The 17556-nt window shown below is 36.3% G+C and overlaps 1 protein-coding gene across 3 annotated transcripts in view; it reads left to right on the forward strand.

Annotated features, from left to right (window-relative positions):
- The window catches only part of ATP11B (ATPase phospholipid transporting 11B (putative)), a 119891-nt gene that overhangs the window by 47521 nt on the left and 54814 nt on the right, over nt 1–17556 (forward strand). For all 3 annotated transcript variants that reach the window (XM_024768807.1, XM_024768817.1, XM_024768825.1), the window contains 9 exons: nt 1241–1305; nt 3812–3893; nt 5802–5952; nt 7049–7246; nt 12466–12708; nt 13741–13916; nt 14401–14469; nt 15795–15868; nt 15942–16045. In XM_024768807.1, the coding sequence (XP_024624575.1) occupies nt 1241–1305; nt 3812–3893; nt 5802–5952; nt 7049–7246; nt 12466–12708; nt 13741–13916; nt 14401–14469; nt 15795–15868; nt 15942–16045 (1162 nt within the window). The remainder of the gene's footprint in view (nt 1–1240; nt 1306–3811; nt 3894–5801; nt 5953–7048; nt 7247–12465; nt 12709–13740; nt 13917–14400; nt 14470–15794; nt 15869–15941; nt 16046–17556) is intronic.

Below are 17556 nucleotides of genomic sequence, written 5' to 3' on the forward strand. Positions count from 1 at the left end.
ACATATTGGGATGCATGTGTGGATACGTGGTATGGATTGCATTAAGATATTGTGGCTGGTAAAGGAAAAGATCAATTATGTTACCTTAGCAGGTAGAATGGTTTTAAAAAAAAAAGAGAGCCATGTTCTTTGCTAAAGCAACCAGAGTGAACTGATGAATTATCTTTTAATTTGAAGCTTTCTATCATTATATCCCAATTTTATATGCCAACATGAGCTCAAAGTTTTTCTATTCATTGCTGGAACCAAAACCAAGTAGAAAAGAGCTATAATATGGCTCCTGAATAATTGATTTTGGAATATCCATTCAGGGTTCTCCAGATACGACTATATAATAAAACCATACTTGTTAACCATAGCCGAAACACCTGGCCCCCCCTCCACTGTGTTCATTGGATTATTATTTTTAGTGTTTAGGTTTGCAGACCTCTTTAGAATTGGTTCAGATTCTGTTTGATTTGGATAACTGTGTATGTATATTTCAGAAAAGTCTTATGATAAGGAATATCAACAAAATCAAGGCTTTTTTACTTATCCGTACCAGAGTCTTATCATTTGCTATCACTAAGAAAATACAATTTTCCTTTCTAGTTATTTCTTCTCGTTTTATATCTCCTTTATGGAGAGAAATTCAAACAGCAAGAAGACCTGTGCTCCAAGAAGTATGCAATGCAAGTAGTCAAGTTGTAGTGTTGATCTTGCCTAGAAAAAGTACTAACTCACTTACTATGTTATCTTCTATAACCTAGTATAATTTTAATTGTGCAGAACTCATGCAGTTATATACAAATCATACTACAATTTATGTTTATTTTGCATTCTTCACACAACCTGTTTACACTGCATTTTAATTCTGTATTTTCCCTTTGAAAAATGTTAATTGATTTTGCTCAAAATTTTATCTTCTGTAAAACATTTTAAAATCATTGCTTAATTTTTGGTTTTGTTGAGTTTTATGTTTAAACTTCGGAAACAAGTGGCTTTGTGATTTTATCTACAGGCATAGTCTTATTTCTGAGCCATTGATCTTAAAATGACTGAAATGCTAAGGCAGATATTTGTTGTTATGGTAACTAGCAGCATGATTGACCTCGACAGCTTTACAGTAGCAGAGATTTTGGTTTTATATGAAAGCATTGTTATAAGTATAGCTGAAGTACCTTCTGTCTGCTAAAGATGCCATTTTAAAATTTAATTGAAATTTTAATATATTCAATGATTTTGGTTATTTTTTCCCTAGACCTCTGGGGCCAGAGAGTCTCTTGCTTCGCGGAGCCAGATTAAAAAACACAAAAGAAATTTTTGGTTTGTATATATTGAAATTTTAAATTATAGATTCGTTTTGATGCTTTATATGAAGTATTTTTAAAAGCACAGTATTTGTGGTCTTTTGGTTAGATAATGTATTGTCTATGATAATTTTCTTTCAAAGATTGTATTAATATAATTTTGTGTTATATTTTTTGTTAATTCCTATTTTTGAGTAATATAGAACCTTGCTCTTATTTTCTTCGTGAATACTCCATGCTAAGATAATTCTGGCACTTCTGTTAATGGTGTTGAGAACTATATACTCTGACACCTTGGTGCAGTAAACCACTTGTATAAAATTCCATTATGATTATTCTTAGATTGGATTGTTAAAACTGCTGACTCATTTGTTCATCCGTTTATTCATTCAATGAATTCTTACTGATCTGTGACTATATAACAGATACTGTTGGAACATACACTGACTGGATCAAAAGGATGAATAAACTGCTCTTGCATTGTCGAGCTAAACTAATTCATTATGCTCTGAGTCAACTCTAGGTAAATTGTGAAGTCAGTGATAACCTGTAGCTGTCAACTGGCTCCTCGCCTTTCAGGAATGGCCCGTCATATTCTGGCCAGCTTGTGTTATTCACTGAATATTTACAGCTTTTGAGCTCTTCTTCCTCAGTCTCTTCTTTCCTGTTAACTGTACTGTATCTTATCTCTCAGTATTTGGCTCTCTGATAAAGAATTCCATATATTTTTTAAAAAGGAATATAACTAGTATGGCAAAAATGTGGAGAAACTGGAACCCTCATACACTGCTGGTGGGAGTGTAGAATGTTGCAGCTGCTGTGGAAAATAGTTTGGCAATTCCTCAATAAGTTAAACATAGAATTACTGTATCACTCAGCAATTCTGCTTCTAGCTATATACCCTAAAGAATTGAAGAAGACAGGTGCTCAAACAAAGGCTTGTATGAGAATGTTCATAGCAGCACTGTTCACAATAGCCAAAGGGTAGAAACTGCCCAAATGTCTACCAACTAATGAATGGATAAACAAAGTATAGGATATCCAAGTAATGGAATATTATTCATCCATAAGAAATGAAGTACTGATACATGCTACAACATACATAAACTTTGAAAACATTATGCTGAGTGAACGAAGTCAAACACAAAAGGCCACATATTGTATGATTTCATTTATACTTAAAATACCCAAAACAGGCAGATTCATAGAGACAGAAAGTAGATTAGTGGTTCCCAGCATCTGGGGAGTGGAGGGGAATTGGGAATGATTGTTTAATGGGTACAGGGTTTTTTGGCGGGGGGGGGGCGGGTGATGAAATATTCTCAACTTGGATAGGATGGTTGCACAGCATTGTGAATGTAACTAAGTGCCACTGAATTGTATTAAAAAGGCAAACTGTATGTTACGTGTATTTTACCACAATTTTAAAAAGGGGACCATAGTAAAGTTTTAATGGCAGAAGCCAGAGAAAACCTCCAGGGCTTTTAGGCCCTCTCGTGTAATGCTGTATTTTAACACCTCTCTAGCAGTAACACCTTTCACACTCTTAAAATTTAGGAAACGTGTATTTGAATGCCTTTAAATGGGTCTGCTATTGTTTTCCTCAGCACCACCTCTCTGTGTTGTACCATTTTGTCTCATTTCTCACATTTCTATAATTTTGGTGCCCTTTATCATTTGAGTTGTAATCCCTGCCTTGGAAGGATAATTCCAATAGTGAAAATTCCAGTTATTGATCGTCTTTCTGTTTCTAGGCATTTTGCTAATCTGTCACACAACTCTCATACCAGTTTTATTAGGTATTTTTCCCATTTAAAGATGGGGAAATTGAGACTCAGAAAGATTAGATAACTTACTCAAGGTCACAGAACTAATAAGTGGCAGAGCTAGCCTTCAAACCAAGCTCTAACTCCAAAGTTTTTTAATAAGACTGGTCTTACCCCAGTTTTAGTCCCCTTATTACTGTCATTCTCATCTCAGTCATTCACGTAGGCACATATTTTTAAAATAGCACTTTCCTTGTGTTTATTTCATTTACTCTGACATTCCATATTATCTTTCCAGTGCTTATGAGATTATGTCTAGACTCCAGATTCTGGCATTCAAGGTCTTTCAAACTGACGCCAGTCCATTGTTATAGCCTAACAGAAAGCACTTTTCTATTTCTGTCTTTCTTAACACTGTTTGCTCTGTCTATAATGGCCTTCCCGGCCTTCTTTATCTTTCCGAATTCTTTCCTCCATCAATTCCAACTCAAATAATACCTCTTTCATTCAGATATCCCAGTTATAATTCAGGAACAGAACCCACATGCCTTCCTCATTCAACCGGTTGAATGACTGGAATTTCCCAAAATTGTACTTGGAAAGCCTTTTAAAAAAAACTCCAGAAAGACTTAAAGGAAAGCCAAATTCTGACAACTCTCAGATGATACAGTTTCTTAGATTTTCTTTCATGCTAGTGAGTACCTTTCTTTTGTGAAACATGGTAGAGGATTATCTTAAGACTGTTTTGTTTTGCAGGTGTTGCTGTGTATACTGGAATGGAAACTAAGATGGCATTAAATTACAAGAGCAAATCACAGAAACGATCTGCAGTAGAAAAGTAAGAAAACTATTTTCATTTATTTACACATAAATAGGACTTTTTAAAAATTAATTTATTTTCTTGCACTGGGTCTTAGTTGAAGCAGGCAGGTCCTTAGTTGTCGCTTGAGGGCTCCTTAGTTGCAACATGTGAACTCTTAGTTGTGGCATGCATGTGGGATCTAGTTCCCTGACCAGGGATCAAACCCACGCCCCCTGCATTGGGAGCGCAGAGTCTTAACCACTGAGCCACCATGGAAGTCCCAGTATGACTATTGCTATGTATATTATTCTATATGTATAAAATATGTATATAAAAATATATTTCAAGTCAACAAACGATGGTATCCTTGAAGATAGGGATGGTTTCTCATTTTTATTTATTTAATTTTAATTTATTGAAATATAGTTGACGTAAAATATTTTGTTAGTTTCAGGTGTAGTACATAGTGATTTGACATTTGCATACATTATGAAATGTTGACCACAGTAAGTCTAGTAATTGTCTGGCCCCATACAAAGTTATTGCAATAATATTGACCATATTCCTTATGCTGTATATTATATTCTCATGGCTTACTTATTTTATAACCCAAGGTTTATACCTCTTAATCCCTTTCACCTATTTTACCCATCCCCCCAATACCAGCAAGCAACCACCTATTTGTATCTATGAGTCTGTTTTCATTTTGTTTTGTTTTTTAATTTTTTTAATTTTTATTTATTTATTTTTTTGATGCGGACCATTTTTGAAAGTCTTTATTGAATTCATTACAATGTTGCTTCTGTTTTATGTTTTTGGATTTTTTAAGGCATGTGGGATCTTAGCGTCCCAACCAGGGACTGTGTGTGTGTTCTTAGCTCCCTGACCAGAGATCGAACCCACACCCCCTGCATTGGAAAGCAGAGTCTTAACCACTGGACCACCAGGGAAGTCCCTGTTTTGTTTTTCTAGATTCCACATATAAGTGAGATCATACGGTATTTGTCTTTTTCTGTCTGACTTAGCATAATAACCTTTAGATTCATCCATGTTGTCACAGATGGCAAGATTTCAGTTTTTTTCCCCCCCAAAGAAAAGACTTTTGGGAGTCTCCCTGCCTAATGGGAGACTTAGGCAGGTTTATTGGCTGAGGGGAAGTACCAACATAGAGGGTGTACCAGTGAGCTACTGCCACCAAGTTGCTGCATCATAAACTGTCCTACAACTCATTCACTTCCATTCATTGTCACAGATGAGTGGATTGGCTGAGGGTCAGCTGAGCTCTGCCGGGAGGAGCTGGGATGACTCAACGTTGCCTCTCATGTCTCTCTTCTTCCTGGGACACGCTAATGCAGAAATGTGCTCTTCTTTTTTTTTTTAAAAAAAATTATTTATTTATTTATTTTTGGCTGCATTGGGTCTTCGTTGCTGTGTGCAGGCTTTCTCTAGTTGTGGCGAGCGGGGGCTACTCTATGTTGCTGTGCGAAGGCTTCTCATTGTAGTGGCTTCTCTTGTTGCGGAGCATGGGTTCTAGGCGCACAGGCTTCAGTAATTGTGGCACACGGGCTCAGTAGTTGTGGCACACATGGGCTTAGTTGCTCCGCAGCATGTGGGATCTTCCCGGACCAGGGCTCAAACCCATGTCCCTGTGTTGGCAGGTGGATTCTTAACCACTGCACAAGAGAAGCCCACTGTAAGCATTTTGAACAGTAGTTAACTATAGTAAATATGCTTGTAATCTTATGTATCTGTTCTTTTATTTCTAGTAAATGGATTGAATTGAATGGTCATTTCTTAAAAACAAAGACTGTGTCCTTTAAATAGCTACTGTTATATCTTATATATTGATATTTAGTATCTTATTTAATACCAATGTTAATTTCCAAACAAATGAGTATAATAACATATAATTGATACATTTTATATTCTCTTTCTTCATTTCAGGTCAATGAATACATTTTTGATAATTTATCTAATAATCCTTATTTCTGAAGCCATCATCAGTACTATCTTGAAATATACATGGCAAGCTGAAGAAAAATGGGATGAACCTTGGTATAACCAAAAAACAGAACATCAAAGAAATAGTAGTAAGGTACTTCATGGTGTTCTTGACTATGTTACAAAGAAAATTTTATTCTTTGGAAATTTTATTTCTTTTAATGCTTTGGTAGTGACTTCTGATAGGAGTGACCACTGTCATCCCTAAAACTATCACTGTTGAAGGGTGACAAAAGGTTATTGCACGTGAAGAGTAGCCAGCATGTTTGTACTGGTATGCTTTTTACATTTTACAGCATAAGCAGTTATATTCCCTGTGGCATGACTTGAATAATTAAAAGAGATCACAGACATTTAAGTCATCTGTATTGGCATTCCACTTCAGTAATACAAATTGAAAATTTTATTCTACTTACTGTATGTAAATAGAATTTTCAGTTCTATCAGAATAATTCAAGGAGTCTTACTGTCAATATATTGGTGGTATGAGGTAAATACGAATTATGTCATAAAAAGTTTTAAACTGAGTAAATATGGACTACCAGGAGAAGTTAACGTGCAGTTTTGGTAAATTGTTCTCCAAATTTCACTTTAGATTAGAGTGCAAATATTGGAAGATAAGTTTGAATGTCAAGAGACCAAAAAGCAGATAATCACAGGAACATATTTTCAGTATCATTTACAATTAGGTATTTTATCTTTTACAGAACACATTTTAAAATGTGGAACTGCTATGCCATTGAAGTAGGCTATTCCTGTGTAATCTGTAATTGAGAGTTTTAATTTCTAGCAGTTCTAGCCTAGCAATTATTTTACATTTCTAAAATTACCGTCAGTTTTTAGTTATCTGTGATTTTGATGTGTAGAAATAGAATGATAAGTATGCTACAGAGGTTCTAATTATAATTTTGTCGTAAGTAATTTCAGTCACACCAGGCTTTTCTGGTAGCTTCTAAAAAGTAACAAATTAAGTGATTTGGTTCTAACCTTTCTTCTTTTAATTTGTTCAAGATTCTAATGAGCAATAAAATAACCAAAGGAAATCTGTTAAAAAGACAATTCAGTAAATGAATTTCATTTCATGAGACTTATCTGCTTCAGAATATAGTTGATGGTCTGTTGAGATATGAAACTATCCGATAATTTACTTCATATTTTTGTCTTATCAAGCAATCATTTTTTTCCCCTAGATTCTGAAATTTATTTCAGACTTCCTTGCTTTTTTGGTACTCTACAATTTCATCATTCCAATTTCATTATATGTGACAGTTGAAATGCAGAAATTTCTTGGATCATTTTTTATTGGCTGGGATCTTGATCTCTATCATGAAGAATCAGATCAGAAAGCTCAAGTCAATACTTCTGATCTGAATGAAGAACTTGGACAGGTAAAAATGATCCGTTTTTTTTCTAATTTGTTATTTTTATCAAAATAATAAGTGTACAAAGACTAATAAAACTAAATATTACAAGGCTTATACCAAAAAACAGCCCCACTTTCTTTGCTCCACACCTAATTTCTTGTTTCCCATTTTGAAATCTTAAGCTGTTTTTTTCATTACTTAGCACTATATTTCTATATAGTATTCTTTCTTGATTTTTAAATTTGAGACATTATTTACTATGGAATCTAAACATATAATACTACACTACTCCTTCCACACGCATACCCAGACATATACCAACTTTGCCTCCCCATGACACCCCAGTATTGTTAAATCACAATTTGGTATTTAATAAATATTCATTTACATTATTAGGACTGTTTTGGTATTATTTACTAATTCCTTGTTCTCTTTGCTCTGTAATACTATACTTACATTTTTCTTTCTTATGTATTTTGGTTTTGCTGGAGTTAATTGCTCTGTTTTTTATTTGCTTAATTTTCATTTACCACAAACAAATCTCTGACAAGTATATGAACCATCTCTCCACGTGTTCAAACACACCAGGTGATCTAGGATTTCCTTTCTCTTGTTATCTCACTCACTTTCTGTTTTGAAGCCTTTTATTTTTCTGCTTCAATTTGGACTTCTTTCTAGGCCTGCTTCTCTGCTGTCACCGTGGACTTGCTTTTCCATCACCCTAGAACTTCCTTTGTCTCCCACCCGTTTTGGATTTCCTGTCTTCTGGATCCCATGTCTTCCCACCTGTTGATTATTCTCTTATTTTGGTGGAACACATCTCCTAATAACTTCTTGAAAAAGGATGCATAACAGGGAAATACTTTGAAACTTCGCACGTCTGAAAATATCTTTATTCCCTTCTTACACTTGATTAGTAATTTAGCTGGGTAGGGACTTCACTGGCGGTCCAGTGGTAAGGGATCTGCCTTGCAGTGCAGGGGACGTGGCTTTGATCCCTGGTCAGGGAACTAAGATCCCACATGCCGCAGGGCAACTAAGATCCCACGTGCAGCAACTACTGAGCTCGCACACTCCAGCGAGGAGCCCGTGCACTCCAACGAGGAGCCCGCGCACGGTAATGAAAGATCCCACGTGCCTCAACGAGGATCCCATGTGCTGCAGATAAGACCCAACACAACCAAAAAATAAAATAAAATATTGATAAAATAAATAAATAATAAACAAATCTTAAAAAAAAATAATTTATCTGGGTAACACATCCCAGGATGGAAATTATTTTTCCTCAAAATTTCAAAAGCATTTCTTCATTTATTTCTAGCTTCCAGTGTTTTTTTGAGAAATCCAATGCCATTCTGATTCTCAGTTCTTTATGTGTGATCTGTTGTTTTATCTCTGGAAGTGTTTAGTGTTTTAGGATCTTCCCTTCATTCAATGAATCTGAAATTTTCTGATGATATACCTTGGTGTGAGTCTTTTTTTTTTCTTTCATTGGGCAATAAACTCTGTGAGCCCTTTTTGCCTGGAAACACAAGTCCTTCAGTTTTAGGAATTTTTCTTATATTATTTCTTTGGTAAAGTGTCTTTTTATGTTTTATGGGATTTTCTTTTGAAATTTATTATTTTGGATGTCAGATCATTTATCTTGACTCTCTGATTTCTTTGACTTTCAATTTTAATTTCTCTGTTTTTATAATCTTTCTGGGAGAATTCATGAACTTTATCTTTCCACCTATCTTTTTTTTTTGCATTGTTTTTTATACTGCAGGTTCTTATTAGTCATCAATTTTATACACATCAGTGTATACATGTCAATCCCAATCGCCCAATTCAGCACAACACCATCCCCACCATCCCCCATGGCGGTTTTCCTCACTTGGTGTCCATATGTCTGTTCTCTACATCTGTGTCTCAACTTCTGCCCTGCAAACTGGCTCATCTGTACCATTTTTCTAGGTTTCACATACATGCATTTATATATGATCTTTGTTTTTCTCTTTCTGACTTACTTCACTCTGTATGACACTCTCTAGATCTGTCCACGTCTCAACAAATGACTCAATTTCGTTCCTTCTTATGGCTCAGTAATATTCCATTGTATATATGTACCACATCTTCTTTATCCATTCATCTGTCGATGGGCATTTAGGTTGCTTCCATGACTTGGCTATTGTAAATAGTGCTGCAGTGAACATTGGGGTGCATGTGTCTTTTTGAATTATGGTTTTCTCTGGGTATATACCCAATATCCTGCAACTTTACCAAATTTATTGATGAGCTCTAGTATTTTTCTGGTGGCATTTTTAGGATTCTGTATTTATAGTATCATGTCATCTGCAGACAGTGACAGTTTTACTTCTTCTTTTCCAATTTGTATTCCTTTTATTTCTTTTTCTTCTCTGATTGCCATGGTTAGGACTTCCAAAACTATGTTGCATAATAGTGGTGAGAGTGGACATCCTTGTCTTGTTCTTGATCTTAGAGGAAATGCTTTCGGTTTTTCACCATTGAGAATGATGTTTGCTGTGGGTTTGTCATATATGGCCTTTATTATGTTGAGGTAGGTTCCCTCTATGCCCACTTTCGGGAGAGTTTTTATCATAAATGGGTGTTGAATTTTGTCAAAAGCTTTTTCTGCATCTACTGAGATGATCATATGGTTTTTGTTCTTCAATTTGTTAATATGGTGTATCCCATTGATTGATTTGCATATATTGAAGGATCCTTGCATCCCTGGGATAAATCCCACGTGATCGTGGTGTATGATCCTTTTAATGTGTTGTTGGATTCTGTTTGCTGGTATTTTGTTGAGGATTTTTGCATCTATATTCATCAGTGATATTGGTCTGTAATTTTCTTTTTTTGTGGTATCTTTGTCTGGTTTTTCGTATCAGGGTGATGGTGGCCTCGTAGAATGAGTTTGGGAGTGCTCCTTCCTCTGCAGTTTTTTGGAAAAGTATGAGAAGGATGGATGTTAACTCTTCTCTAAACGTTTGATAGAATTCACCTGTGAAGCCATCTGGTCCTGGACTTTGGTTTGTTGGAAGATTTTTTTTTTTTTTTTCGGTACGTGGGCCTCTCACTGTTGTGGCCTCTCCCATTGCAGAGCGCAGGCTCAGCAGCAATATAGTCCAATGGATAGTATAGTATATAGTATAGCAGCAGTCCCAGCTGCTCTGTGGCATGGGATCTTCCCGGACCGGGGCACGAACCCTTATCCCCTGCATCGGCAGGAGCCTATCTCCACTTCACTTAGTTGTTTTTCTGGGATTTTATCTTATTCCTTCATCTGGTATATAGCCCTCTGCCTTTTCATCTTGTCTGTCTTTCTGTGAATGTGGTTTTTTTCCACAGGCTGCAGGATTGTAGTTCTTCTTGCTTCTGCCGTCTGTCCTCTGGTTCCACCTATCTTTTGATTTCTTTTATTGTAATGTTTTTAATTTCTAATATCCTAGTATATCTGAATGGTCTTTTTTTTCTTTTTTTTTTTTTTTTGGCCACACAGCTTGCGGGATCTCAGTTCCCCTACCAGGGATCCAACCCATGTCCCCACAGTGGAAACGCAGAGTCCTAACCACTGCACAGCCAGGGAATTCCCAGAATGGTCGTCTTTTAATTACATCTTATTCTTGTTTCTTGAATATAATCTGTTCTTTCACCTCTTTGAGAATATTAATGACAGTTTCTTTAAAGCCTTCTGCTAGTTGCATTTTCTCAGTTTTTTCCTAGTTCCTTTCTCAGTACATCAGTTCTGCTGTAATGTGACATATGCATTCCTAAAATCACTGTGCTATGCAAAATTACTTAGTAAAAACCACAGGGCTGGGCTTCCCTGGTGGTGCAGTGGTTGGGAGTCTGCCTGCTGATGCAGGGGACACGGGTTCGTGCCCCGGTCCGGGAAGATCCCACATGCCGCAGAGTGGCTGGGCCCGTGAGCCATGGCTGCTGAGCCTGCCCGTCCGTAAGCCTGTGCTCTGCAACAGGAGAGGCCACACGGTGAGAGGCCCGCATACCGCAAGAAAAAAAACAAAAAAAAACCCACACAGGGCTTATGGGAAAATGGAATTGGGATACAACAAAAACTTTATCAGTAACACATTTAAAATAAAAAAATAAGGGCTTCCCTGGTGGCGCAGTGGTTAGGGGTCCACCTGCCAATGCAGGGGCGCAGGTTCATGCCCCGGTCTGGGAGGATCCCACATGCTGCAGAGCGGCTGGGCCCGTGAGCCATGGCCGCTGAGCCTGCGCGTCTGGAGCCTGTGTTCCATAATGGGAGAGGCCACAGCGGTGAGAGCCCTGCTTACCGCAAAAAACAAAAAAAAAGATAAGAACCTAATGACAACAGGACTTGCTAAATTATTAAGAAATACATTAATACTACAATAAATATGGCACTTTATCTTGAAAATGACCTGAAGTTTGCTTGTGAAAGTGGCCATCAGAAGTATTGCAATTTGTGTGTTATTGTGAAGTATTGGAAGGAAGGTTATCTGAAAACAGAAGGAAAGTATGATACCAGATGTGAATGGTTATGGCTCATAACACACATGGTGACCTGAAGTAGCTGCTAGCTGTTTGAGGTTTGTATATTTCATGTATGCTGGATGCAGTTTTCTGTGTTCACCTAGTGTTTCTCACAGATGAAACTGTTTATAATCAAACGCAAAGTTCATATTATGCTCAAATTGTTCCCTTATATATCAGTCTCATTGTAATAAGTTCTTGTGTTTTCAAGACAGTGTTATCGTGGAACTGCCTGTCATTTGTTTTAGACTCTCTTTGCCTTTTCATGTAAGGGGATATCCTCAAATGAATGCTAATCTTTGGTTTTCTTTACAAGTCCAAAAGTTTTCCCTAGAAAAGCCTGGCAGCCCAGCTGTTTTTGGGGGGTATCCCCAAATATCAGTATTGACTTTTCCTCAGTTTACCCAGAGAGAATAACTGCAGTTCGTATTTCTCCTGCTTGTTCAGCAGAAATTATCAGTCAGCTCTATAGATGAACATGAACCTAAAGATGCCACAGACTTCAAAGAGTATATAGATTTTAAATATTTTGTATTACCCTGTTTTGTTTCTGTGGCATCTTTAATTATTTGCTTGTGCTCAGATTATAAATAAGACTCTTAACATGAGTATATCAACGTTAATAGGTAAACAACTTCAGCAGCCAGAGTACAAAGTTTTTTTGTTTAACATAATGCCCTGAACATAAAGGTTTGTTTTCTTTTGTTTTCTATTTCTAGGTCGAGTATGTGTTTACAGACAAAACTGGTACACTGACCGAAAACGAGATGCAGTTTCGGGAATGTTCAATTAATGGTATAAAATACCAAGAAATCAATGGTAGACTTGTATCTGAAGGACCAACACCAGACTCTTCAGATGGAAACTTATCTTATCTTAGTAGTTTATCCCATCTTAACAACTTATCCCATCTTGCAACCAGTTCCTCTTTTAGAACCAGTCCTGAAAATGAAACTGAACTAGTAAGCAATTTTTAAGTTAATAAATAGGAGTTTCATTTGAAATAGTAATTCTTTGTTAGTTGGTGGGTTGTAGGAGAAAAAGTTTAAGTGTTAGTGGGGCAAGGAATATACATTTGAAATGTTTATCCTTTGATTCAGCACTGAAAATTTATAGTCATAAGCCAGTTTGTCACTTAATATGCATCTACTTTAGGGAGGGAGGCTCAAGAGGAAGGGGATATGGGGACATGTGTATACATATGGCTGATTCGCTTTGTTGTGCAACAGAAAGTAACACAGTATTGTGAAGCAATTATACTCCAATAAAGATCTATTAAAAATAAATAAATAAATAAAATGTTCCACTAAAAAAATACATATAGGGCTTCCCTGATGGCGCAGTGGTTGCGAGTCCGCCTGCTGATGCAGGGGATGTGGGTTTGTGCCCCGGTCTGGGAAGATCCCACATGCCGCGGAGCGGCTGGGCCTGTGAGCCGTGGCCGCTGAGCCTGCGCGTCTGGAGCCTATGCTCCACAACGGGAGAGGCCACAACAGTGAGAGGTCCGCGTACTGCAACAAAAAAAAAAGAAAAAAAAATATATATATATATACACATATATATATGTATATATATATATGCATCTACTTTAGTTCTCTGGGTATTTAAACGGGACTAAGTTAAAGAAAGCCCTTTCTGCCTTGAAATAAAGAAGACTTTGCTAAGGAATAGAGCTTAATAGAGTTTTTGAGATCTCAGTTCTTCCACAAAAGAGTTTTCACCTTTACTTGCAATTTGTTTATGCCTCCTAAAAATATACTCAGATGTTGAAGGGTCATAAGCAAATGTGACATTTTACTCTTGGGATTCAGAAGCAACCAACTATTATTTATGCAATTCAGAATTGTAGCACTCTTGTTCTACATCTTAGTTTATCAAATTATGAGCTGTATTTATTGGCATTTTTTAGAATTTTGTTTCTGGTTTCCTACATGTTCCTACATGTTATTTGGTATTGGTATATTTTATTATGAATATTAATTATGTTTCTACAGATTAAAGAACATGATCTCTTCTTTAAAGCAGTCAGTCTCTGTCACACTGTGCAGATTAGCAGTGTTCAGACTGATGGAATTGGTGATGGTCCCTGGCAAGCCAACCTTGCACCCTCCCAGTTGGAGTACTATGCATCTTCACCAGATGAAAAGGCTCTCGTGGAAGCTGCTGCAAGGTAGTTTAAGTTTAATTTTCAAATCTTCAGAAAAATACCTTTTAAATGAAAATGTGAAAATACAAGAACATAATTTTAAATTCTCAGACAAAATTCAGAAACATAAAGGTATTTTATTTTTACACTTTTTTTTACACATAAAGGTATTTTATGTATATTTATACATAAAAGTATTTTAAATGAGAATTTGAAATGTCATTAATTTTGTTGTCAAGCTTACATTAAGTCACATTTTGAAGAGATCTCTTAAAAGTCTGGTTACTGTGAAATATGAACAATATAATTTGTGAGAAATACTTGTGTATGTATTGTTTTGGATCTACTCTCATCCTTCAAGTTCTTAAAAATAATCATACTCAAAGGAAATAACTTTAAAATACATCTTAAACTTATATTTTAAATGATTTTATTCAAGTTAGTTATATTGTGAATTATAAAATATCATCCTTTAAATCTTATATTTCTTTCTCCTTTTATTCCCTAGATTCGGCATTGTATTTATTGGCCATTCTGGAGAAACTATGGAAGTTAAAACACTTGGAAAACTGGAACGGTAATCTTTTTCTATATTGTAATTTTCTATATATTAGGTGTTTACTATAGAACAGGAATTGGTAGACTATGACCCAGAAACCAGATCTGGCCTACAGCCTGCAAACTAAATTACATTTTTAAAGTGTTTTCCAAAGCAAAAAAATATGCAGCAGAGATCATATATGGTCTTCATAGCCTAAAGTATTTACTGTCTGGACCCTTACAGGAAAAGTTTACTGACACCTGCTCTAGAATGATGTCAGTATTACATTGTATCTCATCGTGGTAGTAACAGTATAATACTCTGAAACTTTCATCTGTATTTTAGCTTAATGGTTCTTGAATTTACTTATGTGTTTATTTTTACACATTCTTAGGATAATGAGTTTTGTAAATTTCTACTCACTAAATAAAAACTTCCTTATCTTTCCTATGATTTTTATCTTTCAAACATTAAGGAACTGTCGTATTATTTCCAGTATTTCCTCTGTTTGATAAATTAGTCCATTCTTAGCACATTCATATCTTTTGTGGTTTTATCATTTCTGATCATATCTCAGCTCCACTTGTGCTTTTCCAGACTATGCTTTTCTGAACTAAATAGTGCCCAGTCTTTGGCTACTTTTATCTGGGAGCCTGTCTAGCTCATTTTATCAACTTATAAACCATTCTACTCAGTGTTTTTCTTTGAGATGTGCCAAAACATTCCATATGTACATCATTGTATAAATTCATCTAGAAGACTTTTCAATCCACACCTGACCCATCCACACAAATTCTTTTACAGCTCCCTAGAGAGGCCTTTGTGTCCCCCGACTGCACACACATGCCCTGTTGTAGGTTCAGAATCACTGCTGTAATGAGCCTCTGTTACTAATGTGAGTGTTCGTATTTCTCAGGTGTGTTTAGGCAGAAAAAAGAGTTGAGAATCAGTCACCTTTTTTAGTGAGGAAAAACATGAAGCTGGGCAGATATGTATCCCATTCTTTGCTGTGCCATTCACATGCTTATTTGACTTAAGGCAAATGAGTTTATCTTTCTGAGTTTAATAGTCCTCACCTGTAAAATGAGATAAGACCTACCTCCTTTGGTTCTCATGGGTATTAAATGGTATAAGGTATGTAAAGTATGTGGCATTTGGTAAGTACTTAATAAATGTCAGTTCCTTCTTTTTCTGTCTTATGTTATTAATGACTCATAATCCGTCATCTTGAAAAATGTAACTGAGATTAATTTCTTGTTCTAAATTAACCATTTTATCTTTTATAGGGATTCTTTCCAAATATTCACTTAATATTACTCAAAAAAGTACAGATTTTGTCTTTCTTATTTTTTCTTCCTTAGGTACAAACTGCTTCATATTCTGGAATTTGATTCAGATCGTAGAAGAATGAGTGTAATTGTTCAGGCACCTTCAGGTAACCAATTTAAATGTTCATGAATTTTTAGTTACGTAATACTAAGAACTTGATAACTCATTTTTCTTTTTAGGTGAGAAACTTCTATTTGTTAAAGGAGCCGAATCATCAGTTCTCCCGGAATGTATAGGTGGAGAAATAGAAAAAACAAGAATTCATGTAGATGAATTTGCTTTGGTAAGTGCAAATTTCTCTAATTTAAAAACCGCTAAAATATATATATATATGAAAGATTTGGGATTTCATTTTTGCATTAGTATTTTATCAAAAATTGTAGAAACTATGCAGTTCTGTTACATTATATGTTGGCTCCTCATTCGTTGGTTAAAATTTGACCTTTTTTAACCTGCTAAAATATGTCTTTGCACCTAGTACAGCCAGAGTACTTATGGCTACAAGGACCACTCAGATTGCTATATTAAAAAGGGAGGGACTTCCCTGGCAGTCCAGTGGTTAAGACTCCGTGCTTCCATTGCAGGGGGCATGGGTTCCATCCCTGGTCGGGGGATTAAGATCCTGCATGCTGTGCAGCATGACCCCCCCACCAAAAAAAAAAGAGACGTACAAAAATCCCAAGTATGTGTAGAAACTGAAACCCTGATACATTGCCGATGGGAATATAAATGATATGGCCACTTCCAAAAATAGTTTCACAATTCCTCATAGAACATAGAGTAATATAGAGTTACTATATACTTGGTAATTTCACTCCTAGGTATACATCCAAGAGAATTGAAAACATACATCTACACAGAAACTTGTACTTAGCAGCTTTATTCCTAATAGCCAAAAAAATGGAAACACCCAAATGTCCATCAACTGATGTGTCATATCCATATATGATATGTGTCATATCCATATAACAAAATGTTATTTGGCCATTAAAAGGAATGAAATACTGATATATGCCACATCCTGGATGAACTTTGAAAAGATTGCTAAGTGAAAGAAGCCAGTCACAAAAGGCCACATGTTCCATTTATATGAAATACCCAGAAAAGACAGATTCATAGAGCCAGAAAGCATATTAGTGGTTGCCAGGAGCTGGAGAAAGGGGGGAAAGGGAAGTGTCTGCTAATGAATATGGAATTCCTTTTGGGGGTGATACAAATGTTCTGGAATTAGATAGTAATAACAGTTGCACGACTTTGTGAGTACACTAAAGACCACTGAATTGTACTTTTTAAAGTGAATTATGGTACGTGAATTATGTCCCTCTTAATAAAAGAATAGGAAAATCTAACAAAAACAAAGTGCCACAATTCATGTGAAGAGGAAGCTTATTAAGCAGCTCCGTCTCAGTCTTAGAACCTCATGATCTCTCATTTCTGCATTTCTATAAATGCTGCCCACCTGCCTCCTTTACTTACTTATGGTTTCTTTTCTCCCATTACTTTCTATTTGTTTATGGTCTAGTTCATCTACCACGCTGTAATATCCATAAGAACAAAGGCATTGCTCTACTTTTTTTGGGGGGGGGCGGGGACTGCGGTGGGTCCTCGTTGCTGACTGTGGGCTTTCTCTAGTTGTGGCGAGCGGGGGACGCTACTCTTCATTGCGGTGCATGGGCTTCTCGTTGCAGTGGCTTCTCTTGTTGCAGAGCACCGGCTCTAGGCATGCAGGCTTCAGTAGTTGCAACATGTGGTCTCAGTAGTTGCGGAATGTGAGATCAGTAGTTGTGGTGCACG

This window comes from Neophocaena asiaeorientalis, unplaced genomic scaffold (genome assembly GCF_003031525.2).
Source record: "Neophocaena asiaeorientalis asiaeorientalis breed wild unplaced genomic scaffold, Neophocaena_asiaeorientalis_V1.1 scaffold225, whole genome shotgun sequence".
Classification (NCBI taxonomy): domain Eukaryota; kingdom Metazoa; phylum Chordata; class Mammalia; order Artiodactyla; family Phocoenidae; genus Neophocaena; species Neophocaena asiaeorientalis.